This window comes from Mrakia frigida (assembly GCF_051309035.1).
Source record: "Mrakia frigida strain ATCC 22029 unplaced genomic scaffold BDY24scaffold_23, whole genome shotgun sequence".
Lineage (NCBI taxonomy): Eukaryota > Fungi > Basidiomycota > Tremellomycetes > Cystofilobasidiales > Mrakiaceae > Mrakia > Mrakia frigida.
In genome coordinates, this window is record NW_027481258.1 from 209,748 (window position 1) to 232,642 (window position 22,895).

Consider the following 22,895-nt stretch of genomic DNA (forward strand, 5'->3'; position numbering starts at 1 on the left):
CAAACGAGTTCAAGTCGTAGTCGAGCCTGTTCTTCGTAGTCAAAGATCCGCGCAGCTCCATCGTTCAACAAGTCCCTCCCGAACTTCCATTCGAACTCGCGTCCGAGGGAAGCGAAAACGAACAAGCGTGAACTCGTTCGACGCGTTTCTCTCTGCCTTTGTTTCCTTCCCTCTCTCCTCTACCCCTCTTCCCCGCCTCCAACGCTCTTTCGAACCAAAAGTCAGAAAGTTCACATTGATCCACTTCTCTAAACAAATCAATCGTAGCTCAAGCCCTCCCCTTCCTGACCCACAACCTCCTTCTCCTCACCACCCTCCCCTCCCGCTCCCGCCGTCCCACTCCCACCCTCTGCCCTCCCGAACCTCGCCAGATTTCTCCTCGACACCTTGTCCAGCACTGGCACTGGGGTGGTGGACGGTTTAGGTGGGAGCGACGACGAGGAGGGGAGAATTGAGGTTGACGCTGAGGTTGCCGGTTGAGCGGAGGATTGAGCGGCGGCAGCGAGAGCAGCAGCATCCTCCATGGCTTGATCAAGCCAGGATTTGGATTTGCCGTGGATGGCCTTGTGAAGCACGAAAGAGGAACCGGGAGAATGTCAGCGAGGTGAATGAGACGAAGAAACTTGAAAGGAAGATCGACGAGACGCGTCAAACTCACCTCCCACTCCCTCTTCCCTCTCTCCCAGCCCTTAACCAACTCCCCATCGTCCCAATGCCCTGCCCTCCCACCACCACCACCTCCTCCACCTCCGAAATCCAACTGAACCGTTCTCACTCCCGTATAAACCGCCTCCTCCTCTTCTTCCTCGTACTCCCACTGCTCCTCTCCTTCTCCCGTCCAAGTAGCGTCCCAGTTGGGTTCGGGTTCGGGGTTGAGGGAGAGGTCTGGAATTTGAGAAGTCGAGGAGGAGGTTGAAGCGACGTTGTCGTTGGAGGGAGAGAGGGGAGCGAAGGAAGGGGAGAGAGGGTGGTACGCCTCTAAGGAGGTGGGTTGGTGGGTGTGTTTGGGCTTTTTGGCTGTCGTAGAGAGGAAAGAAAGACGAGAGGGTGGTTAGCTGGGCAAGGAGAAGAGGAAAGGGAGAGAGAGAGAGAGAGAGAGAAGGACGAGACGAACCGGGTCGTTTCTTCCTCGCTGTAGGAGGAGGCGGTCTGAAGAGGGAGGAGTACCATCTACATCCAACAAACACAAGGTCGTATCAGCTCTTCGTTCTGAGGTCGACAAGAACGACGATTGAAGAGTAGAATGAGCTCACAAACTGCTCGTCGCCTTGGATCCCATTAGAGGCAGCCCGTTCGCTTCCGCTTCCTCCCTGTCGAGCTGCTCCTTCGCCTGAAGCTTGATCTTCCACGAGTCCTTGGTTCTCTGTTTGGAGAGATCGACGAGGTCCCTGTCGGCTTTGAAAGGGACGTACGGGGAGACGGGGTCGTGGTGTTTCTGGAGCGAGAGAGGGAAGAGAGAGAAGGAGAAAGGGTGAGCTCGTTCGTTTCCTTCCTGGCCTTCGTTATCTCCCAAAGAGACCTTAGCCCTCGATGAAAGAGTTACCAACCATGTACTCCTCCTTCGCTGCCTCCCAGACCTGTACGAAAGCTGTATCGTCCCAACCCGAAGCGTTCCAAGGGGTCACAGTCGAAGGAGGAACGACCTCGTCCTCGTCCTCGTCCTCGTCCTCTTCGACCTCTTCCTCTTGATCGTCTACCCAGAGACCGTTCTTGGAAGGATCGTACTGTACTTCGTGATAAGATGACGAGGACTCTGAAGTGTCAGAGAGAGCGAGTTCAGGGATCGTTTGAGCTGACATTTGGCGAGAGTGAGAGTTGGAGGAGAGAGAGAAGGGAAGGAGGTGAGCTCGACTTGCCCTCGAGAAGGCTTGACAACCGCTAAGAGGTCCATTCTTTTTGGATTTTTGCATCAGAAGGAAGTAAAAGAGACAGCTAAATCTACAAGGGTCTTTGTAACTTTCAGAAATTCTACAAAAACGGGATCAAAACGCGGCCCACCACCAGCTGAACCCTCCCTATCTCTTGCTCGCCTCCAACCTTCACCCTCTCCCTCTCCTTCCCTCCCTCTCCTCCTCCTTGTCTCTACCTCACCATGCCTACGGCAGCGACTCACCATCGACCCGCTGTCGTTACTCGACGTTCCTCTTCTCACTCTCGATCCAGCTCCACTTCCTCGCTGGGCAAGAAGGGAGGCACCTTTGGAGGAGGACTCGGGATGACCACGGGAGGACCTTCGTCGGACGCGGGAAGCATGGCTCCTCCGAAGCTGAGAAAGAAGTCTACGAGCGACGGTGTGAGTGCACTCTTCTGGTTGTGCTCGAATAGGAGGTCGGGAGGTTGTAGAGGAAGGAGAGGAGGAGGAGAGAGGGAGGGAGAGCGAGGGAAGGGAGATCTCGTCCCAACCCAACTCTCTTGCTCTCTCTTGCCTCTTTCTCGGCCCCTCTCTCTGCTCCTTCACCTCTTGAAGCGATATAAGCTCGTTATGCTGACTCTTCTCCTTCTTCTCTACACAGCCCTCTTTCCACCCTACCCATCATCCTTCCTCCAATCACGTCCGTCTCACCTCTCATCGGTCTGAAACGCACATCCCTCGTCTGGGAGCCCTCCAACGAACCCCTTCGACAACAACCATCATCGACGACTCGACAGGAACAAGCGCTCCAGCTAGACACCACAGTGGACTCATGGACGCGTCGGTCATCAAGAAGAGCAGCGTGAGTTCGTGAGACAGTGAGCGAGAGAGGGAAGGGAGCAGACCTCGAACCGGCCGGGCGAGAGCGAGCTGATCCCTTGTTCGTTTCCCTCTGTTTCATAGTCGAGAGAAGCCGTTCCTGGAGACGAGGAAGGATGGGAATCCAACAGCGACGACGGAGCAGCAGCCGGAGGTCACGAAATCAAGAAGACGACCTCGTCGTCGTCCTCAAAGGTCGTAGGAGGAGGACGAGCGCGCTCGAGCTCAACTTCATCTCGAAAGGTCTCCAACGACGGCGCTCATCATCCTTCAGGACCTACTCCAGTTCAACGAGGAGCAGCGGACAGGAAAGCAGCTGGAGCTCTGGCCATGTTCAGGATCCATTCGAGCAGCTCGGATCTGCTCTCGACTCAGACGAACGGAACCAGTCCGAAACGCCAGTCGTTCATCGTCCCCTCGTCGTCGTCGAACGGACCTCCTCTTCCTCTCAGTCGAGATCAGGAGGAAGGAGGACTTCCTACACCTCCCGTCACGTCGAGTCCTGCACCATCGTCTCCGGATCCTGACAAGGAGGAAGAGGACAAGGAGATCGATCCCATTCCGACTCCCACGTCGAGACGTCCAACGGTTCGACCAGCAGCCTCGTCGTCTTCCCTTTCAGCTCAACTCCTTCGACATGCCTCGGATACCAACTCGAACGGTCTTCATCACTCGGTCACCTCCCCATCCCCAGCATCGGCAGCGAATCGAGCAGCCGCACCTTCAACAGTAGCCGCCTCGACCCTCGCCTCGATCCCTCAACAGAAGGATCTCTCCTCTCCTCCTCGGAAAGTCTACTCGGACGTTCATCTCGCTAACCAAGGAAGCGATCGATCCTCTTCCTCCACCGACCTCCCTTCCATCCATCCTCGTCGTCCACGAACCACCTCAGGTCACTTCGACATCCACGCTCCCACTCCTCAGATCAACCCTCCCGCTCAACTCCTCACCACTCAAGCCGACCTTCATCCCATCTCCCCTGTCATCCCCGCCGCCGATCCTCATCCCAGTCCTCCCTCCTCGGTCGATACCGCTACCATCGTCGGAGCGGACGAACCCCAGCAGCAGCATCCCGAGGGAGACTCCTACGCTTTCCCAACCACCCAGTCCCCAACGAGCAACAACGCCTCCGCCGATCTTCCTCATCATCGCCAACCGTCCTTCCCCTCCATTCGAGGAACCAGACCTCCTCCGCTTCGAACAGCCTCCTCCCGATCCTCCCTCAACTCGTTCACAGGAGCGAGTCGGAACTTCGCTCCTCGTCGACTCGTCTCTGTCACGTCCAACGGTCCCACCACCGCTCCTCCTCAACTCTCCTCCGACTACGCCTCAGCAAACCCTCCCGTTGATCCTCGGTCAGGATGGCCAGTCTCGAGGAGTCCAGAAGTCGATACCCAGAGCTTGCGAGCTTCAACGGGAGGAGGAGGAGGAGGAGGAACCGGAGACGCGATGGGACACCTCCGGAAAGCGTCCTTCTCGTCCCTTCGAGGAGGCACTTCTCCCTACGGGAAGACGGGCAGTGATCTCAGGGACGGACGAGATCGAACCACCTCCATGGCCAGCTTGCGAAGCGTCGAATCAGGAGGAGGAGGAGCGTACGATACCGACAGTCGAAGCGGAGGAGGGAGATTCGGAGGGGCACCCAGCGCGATGGCTTCCCTTCGGTCGTCAACCGATATCCCTTCGGAGTTCAACGACCAACCTCGGCAGCGGTCACGCTTGACCTCCTCGTCCTCGAGCACCTCCTTAGCCGAAGGACTCAAACGCTCCATCCTCGGAGGTCTCCAAGGAGCAGCCGCTCAGTTCCTCCCCACTCCCCTCGCTTCCTCCTCCTCCTCCAACCGCAACCCACCCAACTCCTCCCCTTCCTACGGCCAGCACCCTCAACGCTCCGCCTCCATGTTCTCCTCCCCTGCGCCTCCCTCCTCCTCAGCTGCGTCCTCAACAGGATCCATCTCAACCCTCAACCCCAACTTCTCCTCCAACAACCAGCAACCCACCTCCAACGCCGGCCTGGTCTCGCACTTCCAGAGGGAGCAACCTTCGTCGCTGTCGAACTCGGAGATGAACTGGAACAGGGAGGACGGGAGAGCGAGCTTGCATCCGAGTCCGTTCTTGGAGAATCATCGGGCGTTGTTGAAGGGAATGGCGACGGCGACGAAGGGAGGTGGGGGCGGGAAGGCTGGAGGTGCGAAGAATGGGAAGGGAGAGGTGGTGGGAGTGGGAGGGGCGGAAGCGACGCCGATGGGGTTGAGTGTGCGGAGGTGTTTGGCGCTGAGATAAAGGAGAGAGAGGAGAGACGACGCGTTGAGGTTTTGTTTTGGGTTGGTCTTCGTCGTTCGTTTCAGTTTCGTGTCTCCTTTCTTTGCCTTTCCTTCTTTTATTTTTCATAAGCTCTATTTGGATCGTGGGCTTCTCTCTTTCTTCTTCTTTATCCTCCCTGTGCATGTACTCGTTTCGCTCTCATCTCCTCGCCTCTCGCAAGTCCTCGACGCGTCCCTCTGCCTCTCTTCCTCTCTCTCCTACCTGCCTCCATCCCCCGTCTCTTCCCACCTTGCTCCTTGCCGCTCTAGCAGGTGAAAAAACGAGCTCATAATCAAAGCAGCTTAGGTCGGTTCAAGAGCAATTCAATCGATCAAAGTAAGAAAGAAGAAGAGAGAGAGGAAAAAAAAACGAAGTCAAAAGAAACCGAAACAGAGAACGGAAACAGAGAAACCATGACCCCCAAGAAGGCGTGTTATTCGTGAATGAAACCAAAGCGAGAAAGAAGAACGAAAAGGAGAGAGAACAGCGAGAAAGGAGAGAAAGGGGAACGGGCAGATCGAAGGGTCGTTATTGAGAGAAACGAGGCGAAAAAGGGCAAGGGAAGAAAAGGGGAACTCGAAGGGGTTGGTACAACTAGTAAAGAGGAGAGAGAGAGTAGGGAAAGAAAGAGAGAGAAGGAAGAGAGAGAGAGAGAAGTCGTTATAGAGAAGAGGGAAAGGGAAGAGAAGAGAAGTTAAGGTGGGTAGGATTTGGGGATGGATGTGCGGAGATATGGATAAGGATGGGGTTTGGGTTTGAGATCCTTTGCGGTTGTGAGAGAGAGAGGGAGCGGAGCGAATAAGTAAGAGAGAGAGAGTGGGAGCGGGAAGGGAAGGGGGATAAGCGACTCCAAGAAAACGAACAAACGAACGAGGGAAAGGAACGAAAGAAAGGGATAGATTAAGCAAAAGCGACGAGCGTGGCAAGAACACGGGATTTTGGGAGGATGTACGAAGGGACGAAACGAAGGGGATCCGAGAAGCGGACGACGATTTTTGAGGGAGGAAGAGAGCGGGAAGACCGACAACGACTACCGGTGGCGATGAGGTTCCAGGACCGTAGCGTGAAGTTCGATCTGATCCGATTCATGGTCCTCGATGCATACCAGCCAGTCGTCTTGGGTCCTGGAAGAAGCAAGCAGAAGAAGAAGGGAGGGAGAGGTCAGCTTCGATCGGTTCGAGACACATCGAGGACGGAAAGGGAAGAACGAAGACGTACTTGAGCTGAATCATGTCCCCATCCGGATCCGTGTACTTCATCTGAATCGCCTTTTCTACAAGCTCGACTCTTCCTCGAGAGACTGGAGCAAAGAAGGGAGGAGGAAGGTCAGCGCTGAAGGCGGTTCGAAGCGAAGACGATTCCGACTCACTCTTCTTCAGCACCTTCTCCGCCACATCTTCAATCCTACTTCCACCCGGAACGCTAATCTTCAGCAACTCCTGCTCGAAGTGAATCCTGATGATCGACGACCCTTGCGTCCCAAGATTGCTCTTCGACGAAGGGTTTGAACTCGGCACCACGGTCGAATCTCCACTCCCCTGCCTCGAGATCGGTAGACTCCCCGACCCGTTCCTCCCCACTCCCCCACTCCCAAACGGCGTCGTCGGGTACGGCTGACTCTCCTCCGAGATGGACGTCGAGTTGCTCTCGCTGCTTCCTCGCTTGTCGTCCACGCGGGAGGACGTCGTGAGCGACGACTTCGACGAGTTGTACATCGCCAGTTGGCTTGGGATCCCTTCCGTCGACGAGTTGGCACTGCCTGTTCCTCCCGTTTGATTGCTTCCGTTGGCGGAGGACATGGGGAAGCCGCCTCCGGTGGTGAGGGGAAGAGGTGGTCGAGCTTCCTTGAGTTGAGGTTGGTAGGCGTTCGGACTCGAAGCGGATCGACTTCGGTACTGAGGAGGGACGGGAAGGACGGGAGGAGGAGCCATCGACTGGGAGTTGTTTCGATGAGGGACGCTGGAGTTGGCGTAGCGAGCTGGGATGCCGTTGGAGGAGGAGTAAGGGACGGGGAAGGTCGAAGGAGCGTCCTCGGGAGTCATCTGGCCTCGACGGAGGTTCGAAGTCGAGAGTTGATGGCGAGGACCTCGAGGGAGACCGTTGGCTATCGGAGGCGAGTTTCCGAACGAGACTTCCGACTGTCCTGAGGCCGACGAGACCGACATGTTCCTCGAGAAGCCTGGCATCGCTGGGATCGACGAGCCTTGCTGCTGAGACCTCCAGTCGTTCATGACGACTCCGTTCTGCTCCTCCGTTCGTGCTCGAGCTCTCGTAGCTGGGTCCGCCGACGAGCCGTCTCGTGCTGGTGGTGCTGAACGTCGTCCGACTGCTGAAGGGTTCCAGCTGGCTGCCTCCGAGTCTCGTCGAGGTCGAGGTAGACCTCCCTCGTCCGTCTCCCATGCTCCTCCTGCCTGAGATCCGTCGTCGTCGTCGAACTCGTCTGGGTAGCTGAGAGCGGACAGGTTGTTGTTGTCCATCTGAGAGTTCCCGTACGTCGATCTTGGCGAGGTTGCGTCCGAGGATTGGTAGTAGCGTCTCGAGCCTCCGTTTGAGCTTCCGGCCGAGAGAGTGTGGTGATGCTGAGAGATGGAACCGGAAGAGGGACCTGAACGTCGTTGCTGAACCGACCTCCTGTAGTCTGCGATGAGTCGTCGAACTGAAGTCTCCCACTTGAGAAGAAGCTCGTCCGTTCGCATGTGGAGGACGAGGGACTCGGTCGTGTCGGGAGCGTCTTGACATCGCCAGAAGAGTTGAAGACCGGATCCTGTAGTAGAGAGACGAAGAGAAAAAAGTCAGCGAGTGAGACTGAGGGAGAGAGACGAGTCGAAGCTGCTCACCTCCATCTCTCCTCTTCATCACCTCGGTGTGAGTCAGGTTGTTGACGTAGATCCGACCCTTGACCGAGAGCATCGTCCTCGTCGACTTTCCGAACCCACTTCCTCCTCCTCCGATCGGTCGAGGCTTGAGCGAGTTGGACTTGTTCTGAGAGAAGGAGAGGAAGAAGAGACGCGTCGGTCAGCTCAGGGTCGAGAGACCCCTTCTCCAAAGCAAGGACGAACCTTCTTCGTCTGCTTCTCACTCGCCTGGAAAGAAGAAAGAGAGGACAGAGACGAGTCAGCTCAATCAAAAGGAGAAGAGGAAGAAGACCAGGAAGGTCGAACTTACATCCTTGCAACACAACAGCATCTGCTCGAACAAGAAAACGTGGTACTCTCGATCCGTGTTCCCCTTCGTAGCGACGAGCTGATCATCGATGATCAACTTTCCGAAAGACTTGGGGTCGTGACCTTTCCAATCCTCCACTCGAGCGATGAGTTCCATCGCCGTCGCAGCGTTCTCCTTCTCCCTCGACGTCTCGTTGACCTTGTCGGTGATCCTCTTGACGCAAGCGAGTCCAGAGACGACGGAGAAGTGGTGTTCGTAGTCGTTCGGAGTGGTAGCTTTGACGAGGGACTGATGATACGAGGAAGAAAGAAAGGGAGGAAAGTCAGCGAGGAAGGAGAAGAGATCGAGAGGTTCGACTCGACGCGACGGGACTCACACTCAGCAGCAGAGGGTACTTGGTGATTCGTTGAATGGGCTTGATGAGGAAAGCGGGTAGCTCTCGAGTAGGTTCGAGAATGAGATCGGATCGGCCCTACAGGTGAAAGAAAGAAGGGAGCAAAAAATCAGCATCGGATCGGAAGGGAGAAGAGCGGAACGAAACGAACTTGAAGGTTCGCCGTTTCGGCCGTCGCTAAGTCCAAAGCTTGAAGGTAGTTGGCGCAGAAAGGTTCGTAGACTTCGAACTCTTTCTCCTGGAGACGTCAACAAGGGAGGATAAGAGGATCAGTTCGAGCCCATATGGGTCGTTGCGGCGGGGAAAGGACGCACATGTTTCACGAAGGCTCGTCCCCAGTCTCCCATCCTCCAGTTCACACCGCTTCCCTTCTCAGCCTCGGTCTCGAGAGAGATCTGGAACCTCCTTTGGAAGTCGAGGAGCTTGTCGAGGTTGGAGAAGATGAGATGGGCGGTATCCTGAGAGATGAGACTGTTCTGAACGAGGGAACGAGAGTAGGACTGCGAGGAGAGAGAAAACGAAACGCGTGAGCTTCTCGACTCGAACCCCTCCAGCTCGAGCGATAGATACGAGAAAAATAGACTCACCTGTAGAACCTCCAGTTCCTGAACGTACTTCCTCTCCGTCTCCATCAACTCCCTAACCAAGTTCCCTGCCTCTCCCATGGCTCCCGATCCTGCCGCGACGGCTGCTCCAAAGGCTCCTCCTGCCATCAGAGCTTCTCCACCTGGAGTCACAGCTCCTGGAATCGCATGGACTCCCGTCATGAAGTTGGCTCGCTGCGAGGCGGCGTATCCGAAGGGACTTTGAGAGCCAGGGAGGAAGGAGGAAGGACCGGGAGACATGAGTTGAGAGGGAGAGACGGCGGGTGTTGCTGAAGGAAGGAGGTCGAGGAGGAGGTTGAGAGTGTGAAGGATCTGTAGTGTACGCAGAGAAGAGAGGCCAAAAATGGAGAAAGAGAGTAAGGAAGGAAGGCAATGAGAAGAGGGAAGGAAGGAAGTGGAGTCGCAACGAGGGTCTCGGAGGGAGAGACGCGCCTCCCTTTTCGACCACCCAGAGCGTCTCATCCTCGATCTGACCATCGAGAGAGTCCAGCCCAACCCTCTCGCCTCAGTCCCACCACATTTTCCATAGCAGGAAAGTCCCTAGATGCTACCACGTCCCTCGTTCGACCCCTCTTCCTTCGAACCAAACAACGTCCTCCTCTCCTCTCCTTCCCTAGCTCAAATCTCGATCTTCCTTGAGCACGTACCTTGACGAGAGCATTGGTGTCATCCTTGAACACGTCTGCAAGGTTCCAGAGATCGTCGTGCTCCCATCCACCAGCCTGCTTGAGCGTCGAGAGGAATCCGAGGCACTTCGCCAGGGGTCGCTTGCAAGCTTTGGCGTTGTGAGGTTCTGGAGGAGATAGGAGAGGAAGAGCGGTCAGCGAGATGGTTCTTGAACCAAGGTGGATACCACACAGACGCGTCTGTATGTTCTAGGTGTGTAGATCTCAACGCAGAGGAGAAAGAAGGAAGGAAGGCGAGAGAGAAACAGGGGAAACTACAAAGGGCGAGGAGGCGGACCGGCTTCATTCCTCCTTCCCTCTTTACATCCCACGCGAGACCTCCAGAAACATGAGAAAGATACAGATAGAAAGCTTTACTCACCTAGACCCCAGTTGATAGCACCTTCTCCTTCCTCCCACCTCATCTCCTCTCCTTCAATCGTCTCCCAGGGTTTGCCTCCCAAGAACCGATCCCAAACTCCCGTCTCTCCGACCCTGTTTACGAGGAAAGCGAGACTGCTTCCCAACCTGATGCATGCCCAGAGATGCTCGACGACCGAAAGAGTCGTTCCTCCGTCTGGTGTGAGATCCTTGGAGGGAGAGTAGGAGAGGTAAGGAGGGAAGTTTGGTATCGAGAGGAGTCTGGATCGGATGATTGTCGAGGTTTGGAAGATGGATTGGTTGCCTCCTCCTGCTTTCGAAGAGCCGTTCCCTCCGAGTTGAGCCGTCTTGAGCGAGAGGTTGTTCACCTGGCCAGGAGGGAGCGAGATCTGCAGACTGGAGGGCGTTCGAGAGGAGGAGTCGAGGAGGGGAGTCGTAGGGTGGTAGGTCGACGAGGAGGAAGCCGAGGCTAGCGAGAGACTGGACGCTCCGTTGGGAGAAGGGAAGGGAAAGGATTGATTCGAAGAAGTGTGGATGGATAAGGAGGAAGGGAAGTCGCGAGGATCCGAGTTGGAGAGCGAGTAGGATGCCTTGCGAAGGAGGGGAGGAGTGTAGGAAGCCATGGCGAGGTTCGTCGATCGAAGGTCACCACCCAAAGAGGAAGACAACGGCGAACGAGCGTTCAAAGGAGGGCTGAAAGTGGGGATAAGAAGGTGGGATCCGATGTATATCGAGTCCTAGGAGGTGTTGAGAGGTGGTAGGGAGTTTATGGGGATGAATTGGGGTGAGGGAAGGAAGGGAGGGAGGAGGAGGGAAGGAGGAGGGCCTTGTTTTGTCGGAGGGTCGAAGAAGCGTTCCTTTTGAAGTCGTCGGGCTACGAGGTGACTGATTCCAGATCCGTCACTGGAAGGGCAAGGGGGAAGGAGGGAGGGAGGAGTGTGGGTGTTCGAGCTCTTTGGTGCTTTGGTTCAGAAGGGAAAGGAAGGGGTTCGAGCGGTCGCCGGTTCGAGGGAGAAGGAAGGAAGAGAGAGGTTGGGCAGGACGAAGACGATCCGACGGCGCAGGGCTCTCCCCTCCTTTTCCTATCTTTTTTTTCTGGCTCGATCTCTTCCAACTCTCATCATACATATCCTCCTTCACCTCTCTACCCTCCAGCTCTTCTTTTCCTGCCCTCAGAGCTGCCAAAACCGCCCAACCAAACCACTTTTCCCCCGCTCGTCTCCCCTCTTCGAGCTAGAAAGAGGGCCTGGCGGAGCTTTTACTCTCGTTTCTTCCCGCCCTCGCTCGCTCTGGGAGCTCGGAGGGAAGCTTTTCCATCTCATGATCAAGCCACACGCGAGACGCCTCAAAATTCCCTCGGAGGGATCTCAACTCAGCAGGGGAAACGGCGAAACCCTCCGCGCGTTTTTCCCTTTCTTTGCTCTCCTCTCCTTTTTGGACAGATATATGAGCTCTCGCTGAAGATTTTTCCGCTCCTACATACATCCCCATCCCGGTAAACCTTTGTTTCCGCTGAATAGCAGACCGGTAAAGCTCGCCTTCCCGCCCTTGACTGAACAGGACCCTCGAATTTCGATCTCCTCTCTCGCTTTGACTACTCTCTCGTCCTTCCTCCTTCTTCCCTCCTCTTCTCCCTAATCCAGCTTCCTCTGTATGAGATGGGCATGAAGCCAGTCTCCATCTCTCCATCTCTTTTTGCCTGCTGAACAACAACGAACGACGCGCTCGCGTCCTCTGATCTTCATCCCCTCTCTTCGCTCGATCTACCCGCCCGTCGAGCACCTCGCACACACGGAAGTTTTCTTGCTTTCATCGCCCAATCACTTTACGCCACGCTAGCTACTCTCGATCCCTCCAAGGTCGCGTTTTCCCTGTTCTCTCCGACAGACAGAGAAGTGAAACCGACCTAAGCTTTCGAGCTGCGTCGTGTCGCGCGGTGTGGCTTCCAAGGCTCGACGACGCCTCTTTCCTTTTGCTTCAAGCCTTCTACTCTGCGAGGAACCAATCGCAGAAGGGACGCGTCTTGTACTAGTACTGTGCATTGGGAGGTTCTTGTTTTGGTGCGGGCTTATGGAAGGCTTGTTGAGAGAGGCGAGCGAAGAGCTTGAGTTCTGATCCCTCTTCCGTGATCTGAGCTGTTTCTTTTCGTTCTTCGAGACTTTTTGAGGCGAGGGGAAGTGAGGTTTACTTCTCTATACATCGAGCGAGTATGAACACTCAATGAATCACCACTGAAGGCGAGGAGGGCGAACGAGATCGGATAAAAAAAAGGCGAGTCTTACTCGACGCGTCTCTCGAGCGTCTCTCTCTCCCTCGCACCAGAAAGAGCAAAGTAGCAAAAGACTGGGCATGATCGTTAGAGGAATAGACGTGGATATACGTGGTAATATAGATGGAGTATAGAAGTGGTTCGTTCAGGAGGTGGATGGATATCATTGAAATGCTAAAGGGACGTCGAGAGGGAGGGCGACGACGAAAAGGAGTCGAAACAAACTAATCTCCGGTACGGGGCGTTTGCCAGGTTCGTGATTCGAGTCAACTCGATCTCAAAGGGTGGGGAACAAGGTCTACGAAAAGAGGAATCCTTCAAAGCAACGGCGTCCTCTCGTCCGCCGTGCTGACGGGGTACCACGTTTTCGCTCGATCCCTTCCTCTGACCGGACGTCGCTTGATAGGTTCCGGGGAGAGGGAGAGAGCCTGTTTTGAGATCGAGAGGTAGTGGTAGGAAGGAGGAGGGCGAGAAGGAGGGTGGAGGGTCAGTCGATGTTGTTCCAAATCTCGAACGATGATCGAGAGACGGATGAGAGCGTGAGGTTTTGGGATTCGGAAGTTTGAAGAAAGAGGTAGCACGTACGGGGAAAAAGCAGAAGGGGAAGAGATGGTTGAAGTAGTGTGGAGATCTTGGTTTCGACGTGGGCGGAGGGTGAAGGACGCGTCGAACGAGGGCGAAGGCCATGACGGCGAGGAGGAGGGAGATGCAGATGGCGAGGATGAGGTCGAAGGTGACTGTGAAGAGAAAGGATCGAGGATGGAGTCAGAAGAGGTAGAAAAATGAGCAAGACGCGAAGGAAGGAGGGACGAACAATCGACGGGATCTAGAATCCTTCGGTCGAGGAACTTGTACCGAGGTCCCATGGGTCTGCGAGAAGAAGAATAATACCATCAGCTACTGCTCGAAGACGGAAGCGGACGACACGAATCTCACCCGTTCACGTATCGACAGTTCCCAGCGTAGCAGTACTGTCCGTCGACCTGTTTCCTCCCCGCTGACGTCCAGAACTCGTCTCCCCATTTCCCAGCGTAATCCAAGAACGACGCACTCCAGTCGTTTCCATCCGTTGGTACGAAGCCGAAAGACTGTAGGGAGAAGAGACGAGTAAGGAAAGAGTCAGCAAAGAGGGAAGGTCGAGAACGAAACTCGACGCGACTGACCTGAGTCCACCAGGTCGACATCGAGGTGTTGAGCCAGAAGGAGCGATAGTTCTGAGCTGGGTCCCTGCATAATCGAAGAAAAAGTTCGTCAGACCTGCGAGAGAGATGGTCGTGAAGGGGAGCAAACGAACCAGAGAGGACCAGGGGAAGACGTGTCCGAAAGAAGACCGAACGGAAGAAGGTACTCGTGTTTCCTGAAAGACCAGCCAATGAGTATCAGCTCGGCCAAAGCTTTCTTCTACTATCCCAAGACTCGATCACTCACCCAGGAGTTCCATACAAGGCATGCGACCCCTCAGCCGAGTAAACCAACGGTCGTTCGTCCCATCCTCTCTTCTTCCCTCCGGGCAGATGTCCTCCCTTCTTGATCACATCGAACGGCCAGACTTCTCCGAAAGCGTGCTCCGAGAGGAAGACCTGCTTGGGGTCGCCGTTGAGGAATCGAATCATGACGTGTTCCCTGAGAGGAAGACCAACGTGAAGGAGGAGGTAAGCGGGAGGAGGAGAGGCGGTGAGCTCGAAGAGAAAGTGCTGTGAGAGCTTACCAGTCTCCGATGTGGTCTCCGAATCGGATGTCGAAGAGAGTGTTTCCTCTGTTCAGTTGGGAAGTGGAAGAGGGGCAAAGGTCAGAAGGGTTGAAGAGGAGAAATGGGACAAAGAGAGGGAGGGCTGAAAGAGGAGAGGTGAGCTCGAAGCTTACTCGTTGTATCTGTGTCAAACCAGCCGAAATAAAGAATCAGCTCTTCGTTCTTCCTACAGCTGATAGAAGAGCGTGCACTCACGAATAGAACGTAAAATAGAAAGCATCCAAGTACCCTGGTCCTATAATCTCGCTCTTGTCAACGAGGATGATGATGACCTCGCTTTCGCTCCTCCCACGTTCATCCGGAATTCCATACCTGCTCGCCAACCAGTCCGCCTCCCCTCTCTTCATATCCTCGTCCGTCACTCCCGTCTCGCAATACAGATCGCTTCGATTGCCCATGAACCCTAGGTTGTTTGGTGTGAGAGGGAGGGAGGGCTGATTGGGAACGAGGGTTCCGTTCCCTGTGAAACGGAGGGAGGAGTGATCTAAATGGGATTGGATCGTCGAAGGCCAGTAGAGTTCGTCCGAGGCGAGATGGATCAAAGGAGCGTAGGTGAGAACGTATGGCGGGATCGGTCCTGAGTCTTGAGGAGGTCGAGGAGGAGAGGGAGGAGGGAAGAGAGGTGAAGACGAGGAGGAGGAGGCTGGGTGAGAGACGGATCCGGACGGTAGGGACAGAAGGAGGAGGAAGAGGAGCGAGGAGGGCAGTTTGAGGGAATGCATGCTGATAGAGTGGTCTGAGGGAGTTGAGAGAGGGAGTGGTCAAAGTCGAAGAGGAGGGAACGGCGAGGAGGTCGAAGGAAGGAGGAGGAGGAGGAGGTGGAGGGGTTTGTTGAGCTCGACTCGTTCGAAGCTTACCTCCAGACGACTACGATCGTGGCTGAGTGAGCGTAGATATGTACGAGCAGATCCGAAAGGTGGCGAAGGAGCGAAAGACGGAGAGCGACTTGTCGAAGAAGGAGACGATGGGCGTTTATGTGATCAACTAGAACGAATCGGCTCACCTTTCTCTTTGATGCGTCGTCACCCCCATGCTATAAAGCTCGGTCTATTCTTCAGGTCTATTTCGGACAATTTTCGATGAGAGGAAGAGAAACGGAACATGTACTGCTAGATAAAAGCTCATCCTACCCAAGAAAATCTACTTCAAAGCGAGGAACATGGCCATGCTTCGACTCAAGTTCTCAATCTCAGCCTCCATCGTACGCATCTAGTTGAAGTGAAGAAATGTCAGCGAGATCTTGAGGAAAGAAGCGTCGGACGAGATCGGGACTAACCTTCTCGATATTCGAAGCCTGAACCTCCTCGGGGACCCTCGACATGTATCCAGTCGACTCGGTGAGAGCGAGGAGCTTCGCTTTGCTGCTCTGGGTGAGCTCGACCTTCTTCTGCAGCTTCTGAGCCTCGGCATCGAGATCGATCTTGCCCTGAAATAGTGGAAGGGGACGAGCCGATGGAAAGGAGGCGTCAGCGAATGGATTCGGAAAGAGAAGAGACGCGTCGAGAAGAGGGATAACTCACTCGAACCATCAGGTGGACGGTAACATCAGCAGTAACGAGCTCGGAAGCACATCCCTCGGGAACGTCCTCAACAGTCTTGCAGATCTCGACGGACTTGCATCCCTTGGTGAGAGCCGAGAGGACGGGTGCCTGGCTCTCGAGAAGAGCGGTGAGCGAGGGCTGAGTCGTGTTGATGAAGACTGCGACGAGCGGCGAAAAGGGTCAGAATCGAGTCGAGATGGGCTGGAGTCAAAGAAGAAAGGACTCACTCTGAAGACCAGACTGAATGCCGTAGGTTCCAGCGAGAGATCGAGCAGACTTGGTGCAGGCGAAGACGAGATCGAAGGCAGCCTCAGCTTCCGGATCCGAGGCGGCTTCAGTCTAATCGAGAGGAGCGGCAAAGGAAAATCGAAACGAAGAAGTCAGCACAGCGAACATAGGAAGTCTCGAGCGAAAGAAATAATGTACTGACAGCCTCAGGGAAAGCAGCGAGCGAGATCGATCTGGTGGTGTCTTCGGGACGACGGGGAAGTCGCTGCCAAAGCTCCTCGGTAACGAAGGGCATGAAGGGGTGGAGAAGACGAAGTCCTCCGTCGAGACAGGTGTAGAGAGTCTGCTGAGCGGAGAGTCGGACCTCGGGGGAGGCGGACTCGTCGGTCATAGGCTTGGTAGCCTCCTGTGGAAGGAGGAGAAACGAAGGGAGGAGAGAGACGCGTCAGATCGAGTCTTCGGGAGGTTAAGAGAGCGAGAGATACGAACGATGAAGACGTCACAAAGCTCGTAGAGCCAGAAGGAGTAGACAGCAGTAGTAGCGGCCATGAAGTTCCTCTCGGCGAGAGCCTTGTTCGTCTCCTCGGCGCAGACGTTGAGCTTGTGAAGGATCCATCGCTCGACCATCGACTCGTTTCCGGTTCGCTGAGAGAGAAGGAAAAAGATTCGAAGGCAAAGTCAGCATCTAGAGCTACGAGATGAAGTTCGAGGGGGAGCGAGAGAGCTTACAGCAGAGGTGGGAGTAGGAACGAAGGATTCGTCGAGCTTGAGCATGGCGAATCGAGTAGCGTTCCAGAGCTTGTTGCAGAACTTCCTGTATCCCTCGACTCGGAGGATCTCGAGGTTGATGTCTCGACCTGTGAAGCGAAAGTGAAAAAAAGAAGAAGGGCCATCGGTCAGTCAAACGAAGGACAGGGAGGAAAGGGAAACGACGCGTCTCGACTCGATTCGAGAGCTGGAAACAAAAAAGAAGGCCGGACTCACCTCCAGACGAGTAACCGCAGAGAGCGAACCTCAACGCATCGGTTCCACACTGAGGGATTCCCTTGGGGAAATCCTTAGCCTGACCCTGCTGAGCCTTGATGATCTCCTTGTCGTCCAAGTTTCCAGCCTTGAGTTGATCGTGAAGAGCCTGAAGCGTGCATCCCTCCATAACGTCGATGGGATCGATAACGTTTCCAAGCGACTTGGACATCTTCCTTCCGTGAGCGTCTCGAATCATGGCGTGGCAGTAGACCTCAGCGAAGGGCATCTGTCCGGTGAGTTGAATTCCGAAGAAGACCATTCGAGCAACCCAGAAGAAGATGATGTCCCATCCGGTCTCGAGGAGAGTGGCGGGGTAGAAGTCTCGGAGATCGGCAGTCTGAGAGAGAGGGAAGAAAGAAGGCGTGAGAAAGGAGACGAGACGCGACGAGCGGAAGGAGGAGTCGAGCTCACCTTGTCGGGCCATCCCATGATGGCGAAAGGCCAGAGACCAGACGAGAACCAGGTGTCGAGAACGTCGTCGTCCTGCTCGAGAGTGTACTTCCTTCCGTTGGCGACCTTGTCGGCTCGAGCGGTGGCTTCTTCGAGAGTTCGTCCGACGACCCAAGACTCGTTGCTCGAAGGCTGAAAAAAAAAAACGAAGAGACTCGAGAGTCAGAAGAGCAACGAAGATAGAGAAAGGAGGAAGACTTACATCGGCGGTGACTCCCTCGATCTTGAGGAGGTAAGCAGGGCATCGATGTCCCCACCAGAGCTGTCGAGAAATGCACCAATCCTGCATCGAGTCCATCCATCGGTACCACTCAGCCTCGTTCTGCTTGGGCGAGATGATCATCTCTCCAGCCTTAGTCCTCTGTAGATGCGAAAGAACACAAGAAATTAGCTTCGTTTTGCGTCGAGTCGAGAGAAAGAACGGAAGACGGGAGCGAAGCGTACCTTGGTGGCCTCGGCAGCGAGAGGCTGGCAGTTGACCCACCACTGAGGCTTCATGACGGCCTCGATGATGTCTCCGGACTTGCTGTGAGGGAGGAAGGGAAGAAGACGCGTCAGTTTCGAGGATCGGATTGAGAGAGGAGGTCGAAAAGAGGACGAACGAGCAAATGGGGATCTGCATAGGGTTGTCCTTGGTCTCGATGTAGAGACCCTCCTCCTCGAGAGCCTTGAGAACGGCAGTCCTGGCGTGGAATCGTTTCATTCCCTGTGAAAATCGAAAGGAGCGGCGGGGTCAGAAAGGGAAGAAGAGGAGAGAGCAGGACGCGTCTCGAAACTGACCTTGAACCTCTCTCCGGCGTTGTCGTTGAAGGTTCCGTCGTCGTTGAGAAGGTTGATGAACTCGAGGTTGTGCCTCTTACCACACTCGTAATCGTTGTGATCGTGAGCAGGGGTGATCTTGACGGCTCCGGTTCCGAAGGCCATGTCGACGGTGATGGCGTCCGTGATGATTGGGATTCGTCGAGTAGGGATGAAAGGGTGGACGGCAAACTTTCCGTGGAGGTGCTGTAGAGACCGAAGCAAAAATGATCAGGCAACGCTTAAATGAAGAGAGGGGAAGGAGAACGAACAGTGTAACGAGGATCGTCAGGGTGGACGGCGATTCCAGTGTCTCCGAGCATCGTCTCAGGTCGAGTGGTAGCGACGATGATCTTCTCGTCTGTGGTTCGAGAAGAGAGAGAGAGAGAGTCAGCCTTCGTCCGAAACCGTGAGATCGAGGAAGGGAGACTCACCAGATCCCTCGATGGGGTAAGCGAACGAAGTGATGGCTCCGAACTCGAACTTCTCCTTCGCGTCGTATCCGGGGACGCTGAGCATCGTTCGTCCGAGAAGCTGCTTCTGATCGACCTGAGAAACGAGGAGAAGAGAGAAAACTAATCAGAGGAGAAGAGGGAACTCCGAAACAAAAGGAAAGAAGAGACTCACCTCGAGGTTGGAAAGAGTGGTGTTCAATCGAACACACCAGTTGACGAGTCGGTTCTCTCGGTAGATGAGACCGTCCTCGAAGAACTTGCAGAAAGCTTCGTTGACAGCCTTGGTGTGAGGCTGTTATCGACAAACAAGAATGATCTCGATCAGCTACGTGAATCATTCTCGACGAGAAGAGGAGAAGGAGAGGGAAGGAGGAAGAGGAAGCTCACCTCGCTCAAAGTGAAAGCCGTCCTGTCCCAATCGTAGGACCCTCCCAATCGTCGAAGCTGGTTCGAGATCTTCTCTTGGTACCTGAGTAGCCATGAAGTGTGATCAGCTTTGCCTTCGGGCAAGGAGAAAGGAAGAAACGAAGAAGACTCACTCGTCCTTCCAGACCATGACCTTCTCAAGGAACTTCTCCCTCCCGAGGTCGTGCTTGGTGAGCTTCTCGTCCTTCCACAGCCTCTTCTCAACAACGGACTGAGTCGAGATTCCAGCGTGATCGTATCCAGGAGCGTAGAGAACGGTGAGACCCTTCATTCGGTTCCTACAAGAAGCGAAACGAAAAAGGTGGTGAGCTCGAGCTTTTCCCCTTCCCTTCCCTTCTGAACCCTCCTTCACGACTGAACCAAACATCTCCGGGCGACTCACCATCGAACGAGAGTATCCTGAATAGATACAGTAAGAGCATGTCCGATGTGAAGGCTTCCAGTGACGTTGGGAGGAGGAGCGGGAACGACGAAGGTTCCTTTTGGGTTCTTCGCTCCCAAGGGCTGAACCTCAGGCTTGAACATCCCCTCCTTCTCCCACCAGTCGTACCAAGCAGCCTCGACAGCCATGGGGTTGTATCCAGTAGCCATAGGAGTAGACATGTCTGCAAAAAGAACGAGCGAGGACGACAAAAAGAAGGAGAGATGAGCATGCGAGAAGGAAGGAAAAGAGTCGAGCTCACACGAGGAGAGGAAGGACAAGATAGACGGCTGAAACTCACCCTTCTTGTCTCCCTTAGGAGTAGTGTTGACGAAAGGAGGCTCGATGACTTCCTCCGCCTTGACTTTTTTGGCTTTGGGAGCAGCATCGGCTGCACGAGCGACGACGGGAGCTCGAGCACTCTTCGTCTCAGCCTTCGCCAGCTTCTCAGCCAACTTAGCAGCCTTCTTGACTGGAAGAGCAATAGCAAGAGCAGGAGAAAAGTCAGCATATAGACGACGAGGTAGACGAGGAGGAATCTGACACTCACGAGCACTCTTGGAGTTGGGATCGGCGACGGGGATGTTGGAAGCGGGAGGAGGAGGAGGAGGGGTGGAGGAAGAAGAGTCGGCCATTTTGCGACGAGAAAACGAGGGAGAAAAAGGAAGTCGAGTAGAAGTCCTGGAGATAGAGAGAGTGGTGGTGGTGGTGGGTCTAGTAGAGAAGAGGAGAGAAGAAGCGATAGAAAGAGATCTCCTCAGGGGCATGCAGTTCGAGTCATCCCTGCGAAATGAACGAGCTCAACCTGACTCTCGAGAAACGAAGGAGGTTGGTCGCCTCGACGACCGTCCGCCATTTTCCCTTTCAGGATGCTTTGAACGTGATCTGAATACAACAGATTCATAGATGGCGAACGAGCTACAACAACTCGAGAAGAAACAAGAGTGGGTGGGGTGGGGTGGTGCGAGGGAGACGGGTAATGCAAAGGGGAGGGGAGGGAGCGAGAGAGACGCTACGAAACGAGACGAGAACTGAGCGAAGAAAACTATCTAGTTTCCCTTCGCAGCAGCAGCGGCTTTGGCGGCGTGAACGGCCATCACCCTCTGGGCGTGCTGATTGAGAACAGGCGTTCGTCGAGCCGTCTGCGACTGGCCTTGCTTGATCTCGTCGGCGAACGATCCAGGAACCTTGAAGGAAGGAAGAAGGTGCGAGGAAGATCAGTTTCAGAGGAGAGGAAAGAATAGAGGAAGCGAAGGAAGACTCACTCGGATGTTGTGGTTTCGTTCTGCAAGAGGAAAGGGGAGAAGAGTCAGCGTCGGGACGGATAGGCGACGAGAACAAACGAAGGACTCACCGAGATGAAGCTGAAGGTCTCGGACATCCAGGGTGTTGCTCTTTCTATGCTTGGCTAGTCGAGCAGCGAACTGAGTTGAGGAGTCGATGAGTTCGTCGACGAGTTCCAAGAGTAGCTGAACGATTCGAACGAGAACGAGAGACGCGATCAGCTCGAGACTTTGGGAGACGAAGACTCGAGAACGAAAGCCAACTCACATCCTCAACCCCTTCCTCCAGCTTCTCACCCTTCTCCACACTATCTACCACCTCCCTAATCTTTCTCTTCCTCATATCACCCGCTGCACCCTGATTCCCAGCTCCTCCCGCTCGCGTCGCCTCCTCCCACCCTGTTCCCTGCCTCTGAAGCAACGACGGTGTTCCTACGACGGGTCCAGCAGCGAGTCCTCCCGAAAGCGTCGGACGAGGTCCTCCTGGGTTGGGATGGGGAGCTGGGGAAGTCGAAGGAAGGGAGGCGAGGTGGGCAGCGCTGGAAGCTTGAGGTCGAGAAATAGGGATAGGTCCGGTTCCGGCAGGAGAGACTCCGCCTTGCTGCTGGAGGAGAATGTTCTGAGCCTGCTGCTGTTGGATCTGCTGGAGCTGCTGCTGCTGCTGGGGAGTTGCGTTCGCTGGAGATCCGACTCTGTTTCCCTGAGCAAGTCGTTGCTGCTGCTGCTGTTGCTGAAGTCCCATCGCTGGACTTCCTCGACCGGCACCGTTGTTGGCGATTCCTGCTCCGTTCTGGGGACCTGGAGGTCTGACTCGACCTGGAGGAAGAGTGAGGTTGAGAGCAGGAGCTGGAGAGTTGCCGTTGAGAGGAGGTCGAACGTTGTTTCCGTTCTGAGGAGGTCGGACGTTCGCTCCTCCAGGCTTTCCTCCTCGTTGCTGGAGATACGACGACCAGAGGTTTCCGAGATTGGGTTGCTGCCGGAAAAGAAGAGAAAGCAGCCATGATGGTCAGAATACTTCAGCAGACGGCCACGCAACGAGAAAGACAATGAAGGGAGGGAGGAAGGAAGCTCACAGCTGCGATCGCGGCGTTCCTCTGTTGATCCGTCATAGCCTGTAGCGTGGAGAGGAGTTGCTTGAACCGGTTCGCAGGATCCGTAGCAGCAGCAGGAGCTTGAGCGTTGTTGTTGTTGGCGGCAGGAGGACGACTTTGGGAAGCGGAGGTGGGAGGAGCTGAAGGAGGGATGGTGGGAGAGGGTCCGTTTCCGTTGTTGCCACCTCCTCCTGCTGCTTGGGCGTTCTGTTGACGCAAGGAGGCTTGGATCTGAGGACCGAAGGTAGCCATCATAGCTTGGAACTGGATGGAGAGAGAGAGAGGAGGAGAAGAAGAAGAAGAAGGAAAGGGGTGAGCTCGAGTCGTTTCCTTCCGAGCTCTTTCTCTCGTTCTAAAGAAACGTACGTGGCCGAGCTGAACCTGACTCAGCTTCTGTTGTTGAGCGAGTACCAAGACCTGAGGGATCCCGAGACCTTGAGATTTGAAGAAGGCGAGAGCGGCCGATCCAGCGATCTGAGCAGGAGTTTGGACAGGAGGAGGTCCTCCAGCAGCGACTCCGGTCTACGAGGTAGGAAAGAGAAGAAGAGAGAGTCAGCACATATTGACGACCTCAAGATAACATAGACCAAGGTCCAAGGAAGGAGGGATAAGAGGTGGATGGCTCGAGTTGAGCTCAAGAAGACGGGAGGGAGGGCGGAAGGGAGGGATGGGCGAGCTCGACAAGTTCTGTCTCTCTCTCTCTGCTGCTACTCACCTGTTGGTTCTGATTAGGCTGCTGACCTCCTCTCTGCTGGTTCATTCTCTGCTGATTGTTCTGCTGCTGCTGAGGAGTAAGGTTGTTCGCCATCGTCGTCGTCGTCGTCGTTGGAAGGAAAGACGAGGGAGGTAGGAGCGAAAGCGATCTGGACGAGTCGGTCGCCTCGACTCTCCTCTTTCTTGACGACCGTTCGT

The 22,895-nt window shown here is 55.1% G+C and overlaps 6 protein-coding genes across 6 annotated transcripts; 1 reads left to right on the plus strand and 5 right to left on the minus strand.

Moving 5' to 3' along the window:
* Positions 1–257: 257 nt before the first annotated feature.
* Positions 258–1,821, minus strand: BDY24DRAFT_442844 (uncharacterized protein; the record flags this gene model as incomplete). The annotated part of the gene is made up of 5 exons (XM_076644717.1): positions 1,548–1,821; positions 1,254–1,435; positions 1,115–1,170; positions 659–1,017; positions 258–563 (listed from the first exon to the last, which is right to left on the minus strand). Exons 1-5 carry the CDS (start codon positions 1,797–1,799, stop codon positions 258–260), a joined length of 1,155 nt encoding a protein of 384 aa, XP_076494974.1. The 5' UTR covers positions 1,800–1,821.
* A 176-nt stretch (positions 1,822–1,997) lies between these two features.
* Positions 1,998–5,197, plus strand: BDY24DRAFT_394954 (uncharacterized protein). The gene is made up of 3 exons (XM_076641246.1): positions 1,998–2,293; positions 2,514–2,714; positions 2,816–5,197. Exons 1-3 carry the CDS (start codon positions 2,093–2,095, stop codon positions 5,012–5,014), a joined length of 2,601 nt encoding a protein of 866 aa, XP_076494975.1. The 5' UTR covers positions 1,998–2,092; the 3' UTR covers positions 5,015–5,197.
* Positions 5,198–5,899: 702 nt separating this feature from the next.
* CDC24 (Rho family guanine nucleotide exchange factor CDC24) lies at positions 5,900–10,993 on the minus strand. The gene is made up of 12 exons (XM_076635948.1): positions 10,247–10,993; positions 9,847–9,992; positions 9,182–9,511; positions 8,909–9,094; positions 8,746–8,832; positions 8,577–8,672; positions 8,201–8,488; positions 8,095–8,118; positions 7,873–8,017; positions 6,405–7,799; positions 6,254–6,335; positions 5,900–6,159 (listed from the first exon to the last, which is right to left on the minus strand). The coding sequence occupies exons 1-12, from the start codon at positions 10,866–10,868 to the stop codon at positions 6,066–6,068; spliced, it is 3,495 nt and encodes a 1,164-aa protein (XP_076494976.1). The 5' UTR covers positions 10,869–10,993; the 3' UTR covers positions 5,900–6,065.
* A 1,583-nt stretch (positions 10,994–12,576) lies between these two features.
* BDY24DRAFT_394963 (uncharacterized protein) lies at positions 12,577–15,284 on the minus strand. Its single transcript, XM_076641247.1, has 11 exons — positions 15,122–15,284; positions 14,460–15,000; positions 14,378–14,386; positions 14,223–14,270; positions 13,943–14,137; positions 13,809–13,871; positions 13,678–13,741; positions 13,451–13,602; positions 13,329–13,384; positions 13,100–13,251; positions 12,577–12,942 (listed from the first exon to the last, which is right to left on the minus strand). Exons 2-11 carry the CDS (start codon positions 14,984–14,986, stop codon positions 12,832–12,834), a joined length of 1,377 nt encoding a protein of 458 aa, XP_076494977.1. The 5' UTR covers positions 14,987–15,000; positions 15,122–15,284; the 3' UTR covers positions 12,577–12,831.
* A 120-nt stretch (positions 15,285–15,404) lies between these two features.
* VAS1 (valine--tRNA ligase) lies at positions 15,405–20,244 on the minus strand (the record flags this gene model as incomplete). The annotated part of the gene is made up of 21 exons (XM_076643618.1): positions 15,405–15,473; positions 15,541–15,690; positions 15,785–15,963; positions 16,033–16,144; positions 16,236–16,439; positions 16,523–16,678; positions 16,763–16,890; positions 17,018–17,396; positions 17,471–17,641; positions 17,712–17,870; positions 17,954–18,035; positions 18,112–18,215; positions 18,290–18,514; positions 18,580–18,668; positions 18,742–18,856; positions 18,935–19,054; positions 19,150–19,231; positions 19,302–19,466; positions 19,571–19,793; positions 19,911–20,081; positions 20,160–20,244. The coding sequence occupies 21 exons, from the start codon at positions 20,242–20,244 to the stop codon at positions 15,405–15,407; spliced, it is 3,168 nt and encodes a 1,055-aa protein (XP_076494978.1).
* Positions 20,245–20,488: 244 nt separating this feature from the next.
* Positions 20,489–22,668, minus strand: BDY24DRAFT_394968 (transcription initiation factor TFIID subunit 12). Its single transcript, XM_076641248.1, has 6 exons — positions 22,350–22,668; positions 21,966–22,247; positions 21,161–21,865; positions 20,964–21,078; positions 20,875–20,894; positions 20,489–20,796 (listed from the first exon to the last, which is right to left on the minus strand). The coding sequence occupies exons 2-6, from the start codon at positions 22,236–22,238 to the stop codon at positions 20,659–20,661; spliced, it is 1,251 nt and encodes a 416-aa protein (XP_076494979.1). The 5' UTR covers positions 22,239–22,247; positions 22,350–22,668; the 3' UTR covers positions 20,489–20,658.
* Between the last annotated feature and the right edge of the window lie 227 nt (positions 22,669–22,895).